Raw genomic sequence first — 13,838 nt, 5'->3', positions numbered from 1 at the left:
GGCGGGACTGGAGAGGCAGCGGAGAGTGGGAACGGAGAGCGGGACCGGAACCCGGAGCGGCGCCGGGGACCAGGGAGCGGGATCCGGACTGTGACCGGGAGCGGGACTGTGACCGGGATCCGGATTGTGACCGGGACTTCCCAGCGCACCCAATGTGTGACTATTATTCATGTGACGTCATCTGGGCGTGGCCGGGGCGGAAGATCCACTATGGCGTACCCGGGGCAGGTGCGGGAATGGGACCGGGACCGGGACCGGGATCGGGACCGGGACCGGGACCGGGACCGGGACCGGGACGAGGACAAGGAGCGGCGGCGGGGAACTGGGACTGAGTCTGGGACTGGGACTGGGACCGGGAGCGGAGGAGTGGGAGCGAAGGCAGGGAGCCCGACGCGGGGGGCCACCCCCGGGACCCTACGGGCAGCCCCCGCCCGGGGCTCCCTACGGCGGGGGGCCACCCCCGGGACCCTACGGACAGCCCCCGCCCGGGGGTCCCTACGGCGGGGGGCCACCCCCGGGACCCTACGGGCAGCCCCCGCCCGGGGGTCCCTACGGCGGCCCCTACGGCAGCCCCCAGCCCGGGCCCTACGGCGGGCCGGCCCCGGGAGGTGAGTCTGGGGTCTCCCTGCCGCGGTACCCGGGACAGAGATGGGGAGTGATGGGGTCCCCACCCCGGTGTGCGGGTGGGGGTTGAGGGGGTCCCCAGCTCAGCAGAAGCCACCACGAGAATGAAATTCCCGGTTTATTATTTTGAAATCCTGGAGGAGGAGGAGAAGGAAGAGGAGGAGGGAAAGAAGAAAGAGGAGGAAGAGGAAGTGCCAGGCAGCCCTAAAACTTTCACCCCACACCCGTCTCCCGGTGCTGCCGGGTTTGTGGGGCAGCACCGGGGCTCCCTCTCCATCCCAGAGCTCCGCCGGGCTCTGGTTCCCAGCCCATTCCCGGCTCCAGCCGCTCCGTGCCCATCCCAGCCCTTCCTGCCCCGTTCTCCCGGGATTTTACCGGGCTGTAAAACCGTGGGAGGAGAAGCTCTGCCCGGCTCTGGGAGCCACCCCCAGCCCGTGGCCTGTCCGAGGGGAAGGTGACAGCTCCGATGGCCTCTCCCCGCGCAGGGAATGCCCCCCCAGGGGTGGATCCCGAGGCGTTTTCCTGGTTCCAGACGGTGGATACGGATCACAGCGGGTTCATCTCCATCAAGGAGCTGAAGCAGGCTCTGGTCAACAACAACTGGTCCTCGTTCAACGATGAGACCTGTCTGCTCATGATCAGTGAGTTTGGGATCTCCTTCCCCTCTTCTGATGTGGTTTGGTTGGATTTGGGGTGAAGCCCATCCTGGCAGAATTCCCCTTTTCCCTGGGCATCGCTCCTGGCTGGAGCCACAGCTGGGCAAACCAAGCAGCTCCCAGTGGTGCAGGACATGAGTGAAGGGCCCAAAATCCTGCTTGGGAAAGGAAATCCCAGCTCTGCACAAGCCCCAGATCCCAGAAGGACAGGGAGGAAAGGGAGGAAAGCCCAAAAAATGCAGAGACTGACCCAAAGCTTGCCCCAGCCTCAGCTTTTGGTGCCGTTTCTTACCAGCCTTGAGTGGTCCCAGTCGGTCGCAGTCCTGGCGAGGGGGATTTTTGGGATCAGAGCAGGACTCCAGGGAGCCATGGCGTGGATCCTGAGCTCCCTGGAAGTTTCTGCAGCTTTCCCACTCCTCCCTGCCCTGTTCCTGCTCCTCCCTGCCCAGACATGTTTGACAAGACGCGGTCGGGGCGCATCGACGTCTACGGCTTCTCCGCCCTGCTGCGCTTCATCCAGCAGTGGAGGAGCCTCTTCCAGCAGTATGACCGGGATCAGTCCGGCTCCATCAGCTTCAGCGAGCTCCAGCAAGGTGGGTGAGGGCCACAGCCACCAGCCTGGCCCGTCCCGACCCCCCCACAGCCACTGCCAGGCTCTGTTCCCAGCTGGAAACTGGAATTCCTCCTGGAGTTGTCGCTGCAGCCGAGCTGGGGGGCTCTGAGCTCCTGGGGTGCTTCCTTGGGAATTGTCCATGGGATAAAGCAGGAGCTTCCCAGGGGACAGGAGGTGATGAGCTGCAGCAAGGGTGGGGCACAAAGTTCCTTCAGGAAGCCCAGAATTCCCCCTCAACGATAAGTGGCTGGAACCTGTTTTTTGGGAGGAGCTCCTGGGTGTGTGTAAAAGGGAAAAATGCCTGGAATTTGTGGTTTGATTCCTCTGGAGAGCCCTGCCCGTGCACACCCTGAGTGGGAAGGGTGGGAAGGGTGGTGGGAGTGGGAGATGGAGTATGTGGGACGTGGGGGAGGAGCACACAGCCACTCCCCCTCCCTTTGGGAAGGTTCAATCCAAATTTTCCTTGCTCCCAGCTTTCTCCCAGATGGGCTACAACCTGAGCCCCCAGTTCAGCCAGCTGCTGCTGGCCCGGTACGCCCAGCGTTCCCCCAATCCCAATCCCAGTATCCAACTGGACCGGTTCATCCACATCTGCATGCAGCTGCAGAGCCTCACCGACGCCTTCCGGGAGAAGGACACGGCCATGGTGGGAAACGTCCGCCTCAGCTACGAGGATTTCCTCACCATGGTGGTGACCCGGATGCTCTGACATCCCCCCTCCAAAGGCTGGGAATTCTGGAGCTCTCCAGGAGCTTCAGCCATCCTCATCCTCTCCGCTGGATGTGGCTGAGCCCCTCTGAGGGTTCCTCTCCGGGGCCAAATTTCCGGCTTGATCACCCCAAATCCTGCTGGGGTTTTCCTGGCTTGGATTCTTTGTGTCCAATCTGTGGGAGTCAGGGTGAATCCCGCGCCAAACTGGGACAGCCAAAGCAGCTTAGATCCCGTGCCAGCCCCAAATTCCAGCTTCATCCCGAGGTGCCTGCAGCAGAGCATCCCCGTTTTGGGGAGGAAAAGCTGAGCCTTGGGTTTGGAAGCAGCAGGAAAGGGGAAAAGTGAGGACAAAGCTCCTTCCTTCCCTCCCTGAGTGCCCTGGGAGCACATCCCACCCTGGGAGTGCTTTCCTGGGGGTCTCATCCCTGCTTTTCCGGGATCTGCTGGAATGGGATGTGCTGCTGCAGCCCCATGGGATCGTCCCCTCGCTGTTGCCAATCCTGAAGCCAAATCCTGACAAAGTTTAGAGCTCAATTTTTCCAGCTTTGGAATAAAATGTGTTGTGCTCCGGCTGCTCTGTGGTCTCTGTGTGCAGGGGGGGCTCCAGGGGACAGCAGGTGCCTCCTGTCCCGTGTGGTGGCACCAGGGGACACGTCCCAAGGCTGGATACCATTCCCTAAAATCAATTCTTAGGAATTTCATGTCCAACTATAGAAAATAAAGGACTGGGGGGGGGGCTCCTGAGGCGCAGAAAAATCCCATCAATGCTGGAATTTTCTCCCCAAGTGATGAGCGTGGAATTTACCCTGAGGAATCTCCAAAGATTGGGAGGAATTCTTAGGGAATCAAAGGTTAAAAGGTCTGAGATCAGAAGGAAGAGCCCAAGCTCGGTGTTTTCCAGCCCCGGGCAGGACTGGCTGTTCCCAACCATCCCCGAGCATTCCGAGGATATTTTCCCCTGAGCATTTCCAATATTTCTGTTGAGTCAGAGCTCAGCCCTGCTTGGGCTTGAGGCAGAGAGGTTGGGGCTGTAAATACATATATAAAGATATATTTTATAGATGTATTTGATATATTTTATACACACATATATGTATTTATATGTGTTTTAGATATATTTTATATGCTTTATGTATATGTATATATAAATATAAAATGCATATCTGTAAAATATATATTTAAAATAAAATAAATACATATAAATATGTATAAAAACATGTACCTGCATGTAGCATATATATATATATATGTGTGTGTGTGTGTATACATATATATATATATATATATGTATACACACACATATATATAGTTGTGTATACATGCATATTTTCACATATAAATATATATACTGGCTTTTTAAATATATATATATATACATACGTGTACATATATATAGATACACATAAACATATAAAAAACTTTACATGTATATATACATATAAATAGGTATAGGCATGTGTTTATATATACATATATATATATACACACATGTATATATAAATAGACACACATGTTTTATATATTATATATATATAATATATATTGTATATAATATAAACATATATAAATTATATATAATATATATTTTAGATATATAATATACATATATAACATACATTATATGTATAATATTTATATGTATATTATATATCTAAAATATATGTTATATATTATACCTATTAAATCTAGATAAATTTAGATATTATATCTAAAATATATTATATGTTATATATTATATCTATTAAACGGGTGTGGTTACATGTACATATATACACATATAATAATATATACAGGGTGGTTTTTGCATATATATATATATAAATATACAGGTATATATAAACACAGATATATATATATTGATATAGATATATAGATAGATATATAGATATAGATATAGATATAGATATAGATGATATAGATATAGATATAGATATAGATATAGATATAGATATAGATATAGATATAGATATAGATATAGATATAGATATAGATATAGATATAGATATAGATATAGATATAGATATAGATATAGATATAGATATAGATATAGATATAGATATAGATTAGATATAGATATAGATATAGATATGCGGTGGCGTTCATGTCTGTAAACAAACAGGCACCTGTATATATAAATATATCTATATTTACACATATAAAGACATATCTGTACTCACCTATATCTCTATCTGTACATAACAGAGATATTTTTACATGTTTTTTTAAATCTATAAATATATATGCGCCAGTCCCTGCAGTTGCGGGCAGCAACCACCAGGTGGCAGCGCCCTCCGCCCTGTGAGTGTCGCCCTGCGGGGGGGACCGAGGGAGGGGACATGGAAAGGGACAGGGACCGCCGGGAGTGCAGGCCTTTGGAAAAGGCGACAGCAGCCCCAGCGCCACCCCAGGCATGGCGCGGGGACACGGGGGCTGTGGGGACACGCGTGGATGTGGTGGCACATCTCACTGTGGTGGCACATTGGCCGCGGTGGCACACCCAGCCGCACGGTGGCTGTGGTGGCCATACCCGGCGGTGGTGGCACAGCCGGGTGCGGTGGCACAGCTGGCCGTGGTGGCACAGCTGGCCGCGGTGACACAGCTGGCCGTGGCCGGAAGGTGGACAATGAGCGGGGCCTTATCTCACCCCCCAGCCCTTCCCGAGGCCACCCTGGGCCCCCCAGACGGGGGTGACAAGGGCCACGTGTCCCCCTCGGAGCACTGAGTCCACCCTCTGAGCTCTGAGGCTTCCATAACTTTATTTACAAACAATAAAAAGCAAAATAAATACAAAAAGTCTTAAAAGTACAGCCCTTTGGTTGGGGTGGAGGGGGAGTTCCTGGGCTGTGCTGGCTGCGTGGACCCCACTTGTGGCCCCCCCAGGAGGGGGACACCACGGGGCTGAGCCCTCCCTTGTCCCTGCTGTCCCCCGGGGGGGTGGCAGGGCCATAGCACCATAGGGACGGGCTGGAGGGGGACGGTGGGGACCCCATCCTGGCGACACCCAGCCCTGGGGGCTCAGGGGACCCCCCCGCTGGATTATTTCACCCCCCCCCAGCTCCAGAACCGCCCTGCTGGGGGGAGCTGCTGGGGCCAGGACGGGAGGGGCAGGAATATGGGGGTCCCCCCATTGGGAAAAGGGGGAAAATCCCACAGCCCCAGCCGGGATGGGGAGGTGCAGCTGCCTTTGAAGAGCCCCCCGCCACCACCGCAGCCCAGCCGAGCCCGGGGCGGGGGGATTAGCGGGTAAATCCCATGGGAGACGGGAGCAGCCCCCGGGGCACCCCCCGTCGCACGCCCCACTGCCCCCAGCCGCTGCGTCAGCACAGCGGGGACACGCAGCCCCCGGCCAGGGGACACAGGTGACAGCGCCAGCCCCCCGCCCGCCGTGCTGCGACTGCGGGGCCGCGCTGGGGACAGGGACATCGGGGGGCTCACTTGTGGGGCATGTCCTCCATGCTGACGCGGCCCCAAACCCCCACCACGAAAGTCTCCACCTCGCACTCGTTGACGCCGCGGGCGATGCGAAAGTGGCCGCCCTCGCCCCACGCCGTGCCCCACGAGTTGGCCGCCGTCTGCAGAGAGGACAGGGGACACGCTCAGCGCGGTGACCCCCCCACAAAACCAAGCCGGACCCCACACGGGCGAGGGGAAGCGGCAGCACCCCATGGCTGAGCCCCCCTCCCCAAACTCACCCAGTATTTTTGGGTCTGGCCATCAGGCAGCTGCTCCTCTCCCCACCTGCAGCGGGACAGGACAGTGAGGAGGGGTCCCCAAGCACCCCCAGACTCTGGGGTCCCCCCACCGTGGGGGATTGGGGGGGGCTGACTCTGCTCATTTCCTGCCCCCGGCACCTCCCCAGGGCCAGGCCGAGGTTGGGACATCCGCTCCCGGAATAGGGGCAGGAATATTTAGCCACGGCAGGAGGAAGGAAACACCGGCACAGGACAGATCCCCCCCGCCCCGGGGGTCTGTACCTCCAAACCCCCCCTCTTCCAGGGTGCTGAGCACCGCACTCGTGCCACTTGTGCCACCATTCCCTTCCTTGCTTCCTTCCCCAGCTCGGGGACACTGAAAGGGAATATTTTTCCCACCCTGACCAACCCTCTGAGCCCCCCGGGCCACCCCCACGCGTACCCGGTGATTTTCACCGAGTGGGTCCCGTGTCTCTGGTGGTTCGGCCCCTTCCCCTCGGCCACGGGCGTGTGCCGGTAGATCCCGCTCTTGTACATGAAGAAATCCTCGTGCACCTCCAGGATGGCTGCGGGGAGGGCGACAGGGTTTGGGGACACTGCCACTGTCGCCAGGGAAGGGCTCCGTGTCCCCCCGGGCGCGGGGGCATCGCATTTCCAGCGGGAGGGAAGGCGGCAGCCGGATCCTCCCCGGGGCCACTCAACAGCACTCCGAGGAGGTTTCAAAAAGCGAAAATAAAGTAAAACAAACGCAGCTGCCAAGACGGTGATTAAATCTCAGGAGTTAATGAGCAACCCGCGGTGCCCGCTGGGGTGGGCAGCGTGACGGGCACCGGGGCAGCGCTGCCCGGGCACGCACGGGGAGCAGCTGAGGGGGGTTCTGGCTGCCACGACAGCTCCCCTAGCACGGACAGAGCGGTTTTCCCCCCCTTACTTTGTTCCCCCAATCTTTTGGGGCGCACAGAGGGGTGCCCCCGCCAGCTCTGTACCTTGCACGGGGCCGTTCTCCAGCAGCTCCTTCATGATCTCCTTCTCCTGCAAGCACAGAACAGGGTGGCAGCGGGTGGCAGCGGGTGGCAGGGGTGCCGGGACCCCCGGCACTGCCCTCCCCACCCCCAGGGATGCAGCAGAGCTGCTCCAGCACCCACAGGCGGCTGCCGTGGAGGGGCCGGGCGGAGCAGCCGCTCCCCGCGGGCTCCGCAGCGGGGTTTTCCCAGCCGCATTCCCAACCTCGGTTTTCCCAGGTAAAGCAGCCCGAGCCAAGCCCCTTCCCGCTCCCTCTCCCCGCTCCCAAGGGCTCCCGGCCCGGCGCTCACGCTGGAGGAGAGGCGGTAGGCGGGGGTGGACTGGTAGATCTCGTTGGAGTGGGTCTGGGGGTTGGGGCACCGCGCTGTCGCCTGTCGCTTGCCCCGGCCCGTGGAGCGGCTGTGCATCATGCAGGGCGGAGCCGCCGGCTGGCTCTCCTGGCTCGTGAACGGGTAGCACTCGTCTGTCACCACCCTGCGCGCAGGGACAGGGGTGTAGGAGGGGAGGGACCGGCTCCATCCTCATCCCAAAGCCCACTCCCATCCCTATCCCAAACAAAACTTCCTGCCCCATCCCAATCCCATCCACATACCGAACACACTCTCCATCCCCACACCAAATCCCTCTTTCATTCCCATCCCAAAACCCACTCTCATCCCCATCCCAATCCCCACTTCCATCTTCACCCCAAACCCCACTCCCATCCCACTGTGATCCCCCCTCCCATCCCGATCCCAAACCCCACTCCCACCCCAATCCCAAACCCTACTCTCCATCCTGATCCCAAACCCCATTCCCATCCCAATCCCAAACCCCACTGTCCATCCTGCCCTGGCAGCCCTCATTCCCCACCTGTCCAAGGCACAGCATGAGCATGGGGATCTCCTGGGCTCTCCCCACGTGACCAGAGCCCCAAACCCCCTTTTTTCCCTGTCCCCCACCCCACCCCGTCCTATCCTACCCCATCCCATCCCAATATCCCATCCCCAGCCTGTCCTATCCCATTCCCATTCCATCGTGTTCCACCCCACCCAATTCTCTCCCATCCCATATCCTCTTGTCTCATATCATCTTGTCCTATATCATCCTGTCCCATCCCATCCTATCCCATCAGATTCTGTCCCATTCCCATTTCATCTTTCCCATAACACCCTGCCCCATCCCATCCCATGGATCCCATCCCATCCCATGGATCCCATCCCATCCCAGGATCCCATCCCATGATCCCATCCCATGATCCCATTATCCCATGATTCCATTATCCCCCCCGCACTCACCCCCTCCTGCGCAGGTACCACCAGGCTCCGTCCAGGCGCCCCCCGCTGCAGCCGCGCTGGTTGCGGGTGTCACAGGACAGGAGGTTTTGCGGGGACAGCGCGGGGGTCATGTGTCCCATGGAGTGGATGGAGATGCGGTCCGAGGCCACGGCTGGGGAGGAGCGGCGGGTCAGGGGGAGGCGGCTCCGTCCCTGTCCCCGCTGTCCCCGCCCAGCCCGCCCCGCCGCCCTCACCGGCCGTGGAGAAGGCCCAGGAGCCGGCGCAGTTCCCCTGGTCCAGGGGCTCGTGGATCATCCCGGGCCACTTCGCAGCGGCGTCGAAGTGACGTGGCAGCACCTCGTTGGAGTCCATGTTCATCTGCGGGGCAGAGCGGGGGGCTCAGCCCACCGGGACCCCCCAGCTCCTCCTGCCACCCCAGCCATCCTCTGAGATGGTCCCCAGCCAGCTCTAGTGTCTCCAGCTCCACTGTGGGACCCCTGGTCCTCCTCCTGCCATCCCAGCCATCCTCTGAGCAGTGTCCCCACCCAGGTTTTGTGTCCCCCCAGCCTCATTGCCGGGACCCCCCAGCTCCTCCTGCCACCCCAGCCATCCTCTGAGATGGTCCCCAGATAGTTTTGGTGTCCCCCAGCTCCACTGTGGGACCCCTGCTCCTCCTCCTGCCACCCCAGCCATCCTCTGAGCAGGGTCCCCAGACAGCTTTGGTATCCCCAGCCTCACTGTGGGACCCCTGGTCCTCCTCCTGCCCCCCCAGCCATCCTCTGAGATGGTCCCCAGCCAGCTCTAGTGTCTCCAGCTCCACTGTGGGACCCCTGCTCCTCCTCCTGCCACCCCAGCCATCCTCTGAGCAGTGTCCCCCCCCAGGTTTTGTGTCCCCCCAGCCTCATTGTGAGACCCCTCAGGACAGGGACATCACCCTGAGTGACAAAGATTTGGGTTCTCCTTTATCCCAGAAAGGCCCCACCCCTCAATTTCCCCTAAATTTGGGCTCCACAGCCCCAGCAACTCCTTAGAAAGCACCAGCACCGAGTGTCCCACCCCGGAGCCCAGCAGGGCCCTCGGTGGCCCCCCCGAGGGCACAGCTCTGGGTGACACAGCTCCTCACGGTGGCCTCTGGCCCTGCCTTTCCTCCCTGGAGCGGGGACAGTGCCCCCGCCCCGACCTTCCTGGGGAGGACACGGCCACAACTGCCCGGCTTCTCCCAGCGCAGGAAGCGCCTCTAAAATTAAACCTGGGGCTCCGGGGCGCGGGGCTGGGCATGCACCAAGCTCTGCCAGCACCCCAGAGACCCCCGGGAGGTGCCCACCCTGGGTTTGGGTGCGGGCAGAGGCAAAGAAAGGGAGCAGGCGGCTCTGCTGAGTCAGCAGCGGCGGGGCCGGCGTTCCGATGGGAAACGAGCACGGAGGAGAGGGGGGAAAAAACAACACTGGCAGCCCGGGGATTGTCCGGGGGAATTTGCTGAGCTGCTGTCTCCAAACACGAGGGCTGCCCTGCCTCCCCCCCGCCTCTGGGAGCCCCTTCCCAGCGATGGGGAATCACTGGGCGTGCCTCAGTTTCCCCCCCGGGGGGACTCACGTGCATCTCGTTCATGTTCATGACGGTGGGAGAGGGACGGAAGGTGCCCAGGCGGTGCCGGATCCCGTCCTCCAGGGTCATCCCCCAGAACTGGCTGTAGTTGGCGGCTCTCCAGCTGCGTGGCAAGAGGGGACACGGCTCAGGGGTTACCCCAAAAAGCACCGAGGGGTGAGGCATCCCCGTGCCACCCTCGCGGTGCCCGGTCCTTACCCGTAATTGCCCCTGTTGACGGCGTCGATCAGCTCCCCGTCCATCAGGCAGGCGTGGTCCTCGCACTGCCACTGCCCGCCGGGCCCGCAGGTGCTGCAGAGGGCACAGTGGCTGAGAAATGATGTCCCCAGGGTGACCAGGGGGACCCTGAGTGGGCACTGCCCCTACCAAACCGGGCATGCAGCGAGGGGCGAGGGGCTGCTTCTGTCAGGGGTCACCAGAGATTGGCACCTTATAGCGGGGTGAAGCCGTGGGTGACCCTCTGGGTGACCCTGAGTGGCCTTTGGGTGACCCTGTGTGGCCTCTGGGTGGCCCTGGGAGCTGTCCCCCCCCCCGCCCCAGCCCCCGCAGGAGCCCCGAGGGCAGCCAGGCCATGGGACAGAAAATCAGCTGAAAAGCTGCCAAGGCTGCAGACATCAGAGGGGGGCTTGGACAGCAGCCCAGGGCCGGGGGTCGGGGCCGGGTGTCCCCATGGGTGACCCACAGCGACCAGGTCACTCCATGGGGACAGCCGGGCCGGGGGGGGCTCTGGGGGTGCGGCGGGTCCCCTGGGGAGCCCCGGGCTGTGCTCCCCCCGTGCAGTGAGCAATGCTTGGCATGCTCCCTCCTGCCCGGCACATTTCCCTTTTATGGAGCTGAGCGAGGCCGTGTCCCGCCAGACACCCCCATCCCGATCCCGCCGGCAGCACCTGGATTCCAGCCTTCCCCCTTCCATCCCTGAGCGCTCCCGGCGCTCTGGGTGACACCTGGGGACTTGGGAGCACCTCAGGGTGCCGCCAGCTGGGTGCCCACACCCTGTGTCACCCCGCCATGGGTTTTGTCCCCTGCCACCCCCCCTCCCAGCGGGAACCCCGGGACAGGGGCGGGGGTGACGCTACAGAAATTCCTGTTCTCCAGACACCCCGTGTGGGGGAGGAGGGTTTGGAAGGGGAGATTTGCCCCCTCCCTGGTGCTACTCCCCCACAGCAGAGATGCCACATCCACCTGCGTGGCTTGGGGACACTGACATTCCCCCGGGAGCGGGGACACCCTCCATCCCTGAGCGCTCCGTGCCACCATCCCGGAGAAACTCCAGGCTGCCCCAGAGCTGTGGGGAGGCTCGGGCTGGCTTTTCACCCGCAGCCCCGGCGCACACACATGTTCCCACACGTGCCCCTGCCCTCGCACACGCCCCAGACGCTGCCTTTGATTTCCGCTTATCTGCCGCATCGCCCCTCCGGCTGCAATCCTCGTCTGCAGCAGCTTCGCGCCGGCAGGTTCCCCAATCCCCCACCTCCGCATGCCAGTAATACCAGTACGGTAACGCCAGTATTCCCAGCTAATTCCCAGCGAGCTGCGGGAGCTGCCCAGCGGGCGGCACGGCCGGGGCTCTGCCCGCTGGCACGGAACGGCCGCGGTTGCCCGAGCGTCCCGTCAGGCTTGGGCAAGCTGGGCTGGGACCAGCGTGGCCAAAATCCCCCTGGGCAGCGCCGGGGCGAGCGGCTCCCACGCAGGCATGCGCTGAAACTTGGGAGCGGCTCAAGGCCCTTGGCTCCGAATTTGTCGGAGCAAAGGCATTTTGGCAGCGGCTCCCACCACCCAGCTCGGGCCTCGCTCTGAGGTTTCCAGGAGCCCGCGGGATGGCGACACCTTCCTCTGGTGACATGCCGGTGACATGCCGCAGGTGCCCACGCAGCATGCACTCACCACAGGTTGCAGTTCTCCCGGTACGTGGCTCCCATGGGATAATTGCGTCCTGCACGGGCACAGCCTATGTGGGAATGGGAATGGGAGAGCCCCTGGTGAGTGCTTGGATCTGCCGGGGGTCCCCACCAGCTCCCCAAATTCCCCGGGGTGCAAACCGAAGGGAAAACCAACGCGGTTCTTAAATCCAGGCTGGTGCCCGGCTGCAACCTGGCACCCCAAAATTCTGCTGGGGGTCAGTGGGTGCAGGGTGGGAGCGGGGCTGGCTCGGCGCCGGGAGGGTTAAATGTGCTCAGCCTGGCGGGACAGGGATAAAGGGGCCGGTTGTGCCCGGGAGCTGGCTCTGCTCCGGAGGGACTTCTGAGAGAGCCTTGTGCTGGGAGCTGGGGGCTGTCCGTGCCCCCTCCTCGTCCCCGGCCGCCCCAGCTGCCGGCAGGGTTAAGCCAGGGCCAGCATCTGCCTGCCCCAGCCGTGACCGGGCAAGCTGGGATGGAGTCCCCGCACGTCTCCTCACGTCCCTGCTCTGCCCGCAGGCGCTGCTGGAGCGGGCTCTGGGGTCACGGGCTGCTCCCACACCTCTTTTTCTGGAAGTCCATCCCCACCCCGGACACTCCGCAGGAGTTCCCACAGCTCTGAGAGCTCCGCAGCAGCTCTGCGGTGAGGGCAGGACCGTGGGGCGCCACATCCATCACCCCGAGGAGCAGCAGCAGCAGCATCACCCCAGGGCTGCATCACCCCCAGCGCCTCACCTGGGGCTTTGGGGAAAGGCGCCGGGATGCCCAGGCAGTATTCCCAGAAGTCGGGGCAGCAGTCGGACACGGTGCGGTTGCAGAAGAGGTCGCAGTAGCAGAGGGTGTCGTGGTAGGGCACGGTGCAGGCGTCGTCGCGGCCGTGGCAGCAGACATCCCCCCGCTGGCAGTAGGAGCCGCCCGCGTCGTAGACGCCGTGCTCGTACAAACCGGGGCCCAGCTCCCGGCGGGTGCGGACCCGGGAGGACAGGGCCACCTGGGCCACCTGGGCCACCAGCCAGAGGCACAGCAGGGCCCGCATGTCCCCGCTCATGTCCCCACACCTGCGGAGGGAGGGCAGTGAGGGCACGCCAGCCCCACGGCGGGGTGGGCGCTGCTCCCACCCTGCCCTCCCCAGGCTCCTCAAAACATTCCGGTTTTGTAACTCCCCTTGTGACCACGCAGCTCAAGCTCCAAAACACCCTTTTCCCCCAGCTCCGCACATCCCGGCCTCGGAGGGGCCCCGTGCCCACCCACCCCTTCACCACCGGCTCCAAAACCAACCCCCAGGGGAAGGGGCTCCCCGGGACACTCGGGGGGTCTGCCCGGGGCCCGTTCCCAAAGCCACCGCGGGCAGTGCCATGAGCTGCCAGGTCTCAGCCCGCGGGGTCCAGGGGGGTGATGGGGACCCCAAAAGGGGCCGGTGGGGACAATCCGGGGGCACACGGGGAAGGACCACCTCCTGCCGGCTCCCTCCCGCGGCCGTGCCCACCCCGCCTGCAGCGTGGGGACTCCCGGGACCCCCATAAAGCGGGGAGGGTGACCTGGGAACCCACGGGGATCCCACGGGGTGGAATCCCCTCCCCGTTCCCTGCCGTACCTGCCGCGCCCGCCGCGCAGAGACCCCAGGAGGAGGAGTGGAGGGTCCAGTGCTGGGATCTCTCACGGAACTCATGGGGCGGGACCCCCGTCTCTCCTCCTGCCTGGCACCCCCCCAGCCCCACCCCGTCCCCCCCGAGCCCGTGCCGTACCTGCCGCGCCCGCCGCTC

General features: G+C 61.2%; 2 protein-coding genes across 3 annotated transcripts; one reads left to right on the top strand and one right to left on the bottom strand.

The window, feature by feature from the left end:
* The first annotated feature begins 697 nt into the window (after positions 1-697).
* Positions 698-3,174, top strand: PEF1 (penta-EF-hand domain containing 1). The gene is made up of 3 exons (XM_041479479.1): positions 698-1,265; positions 1,730-1,873; positions 2,367-3,174. The coding sequence occupies exons 1-3, from the start codon at positions 1,091-1,093 to the stop codon at positions 2,600-2,602; spliced, it is 555 nt and encodes a 184-aa protein (XP_041335413.1). The 5' UTR covers positions 698-1,090; the 3' UTR covers positions 2,603-3,174.
* Positions 3,175-5,341: 2,167 nt separating this feature from the next.
* On the bottom strand, positions 5,342-13,838 carry TINAGL1 (tubulointerstitial nephritis antigen like 1). Of its 2 annotated transcripts, none has more exons than XM_041479471.1 (12): positions 13,821-13,838; positions 12,811-13,133; positions 12,065-12,128; positions 10,379-10,471; positions 10,169-10,283; positions 8,830-8,953; positions 8,597-8,747; positions 7,610-7,793; positions 7,283-7,328; positions 6,739-6,862; positions 6,297-6,342; positions 5,342-6,176 (listed from the first exon to the last, which is right to left on the bottom strand). In XM_041479471.1, exons 2-12 carry the CDS (start codon positions 13,121-13,123, stop codon positions 6,036-6,038), a joined length of 1,401 nt encoding a protein of 466 aa, XP_041335405.1. In that variant the 5' UTR covers positions 13,124-13,133; positions 13,821-13,838; the 3' UTR covers positions 5,342-6,035. The 2 variants fall into 2 exon arrangements, with proteins under 2 accessions (XP_041335405.1, XP_041335404.1); XM_041479470.1 differs by lacking the exon at positions 13,821-13,838 and adding an exon at positions 13,670-13,792.

Source organism: Pyrgilauda ruficollis, unplaced genomic scaffold (assembly GCF_017590135.1).
Source record: "Pyrgilauda ruficollis isolate IOZ18807 unplaced genomic scaffold, ASM1759013v1 scaffold48, whole genome shotgun sequence".
Lineage (NCBI taxonomy): Eukaryota > Metazoa > Chordata > Aves > Passeriformes > Passeridae > Pyrgilauda > Pyrgilauda ruficollis.
This window is presented reverse-complemented; position numbering and strand designations above follow the sequence as displayed.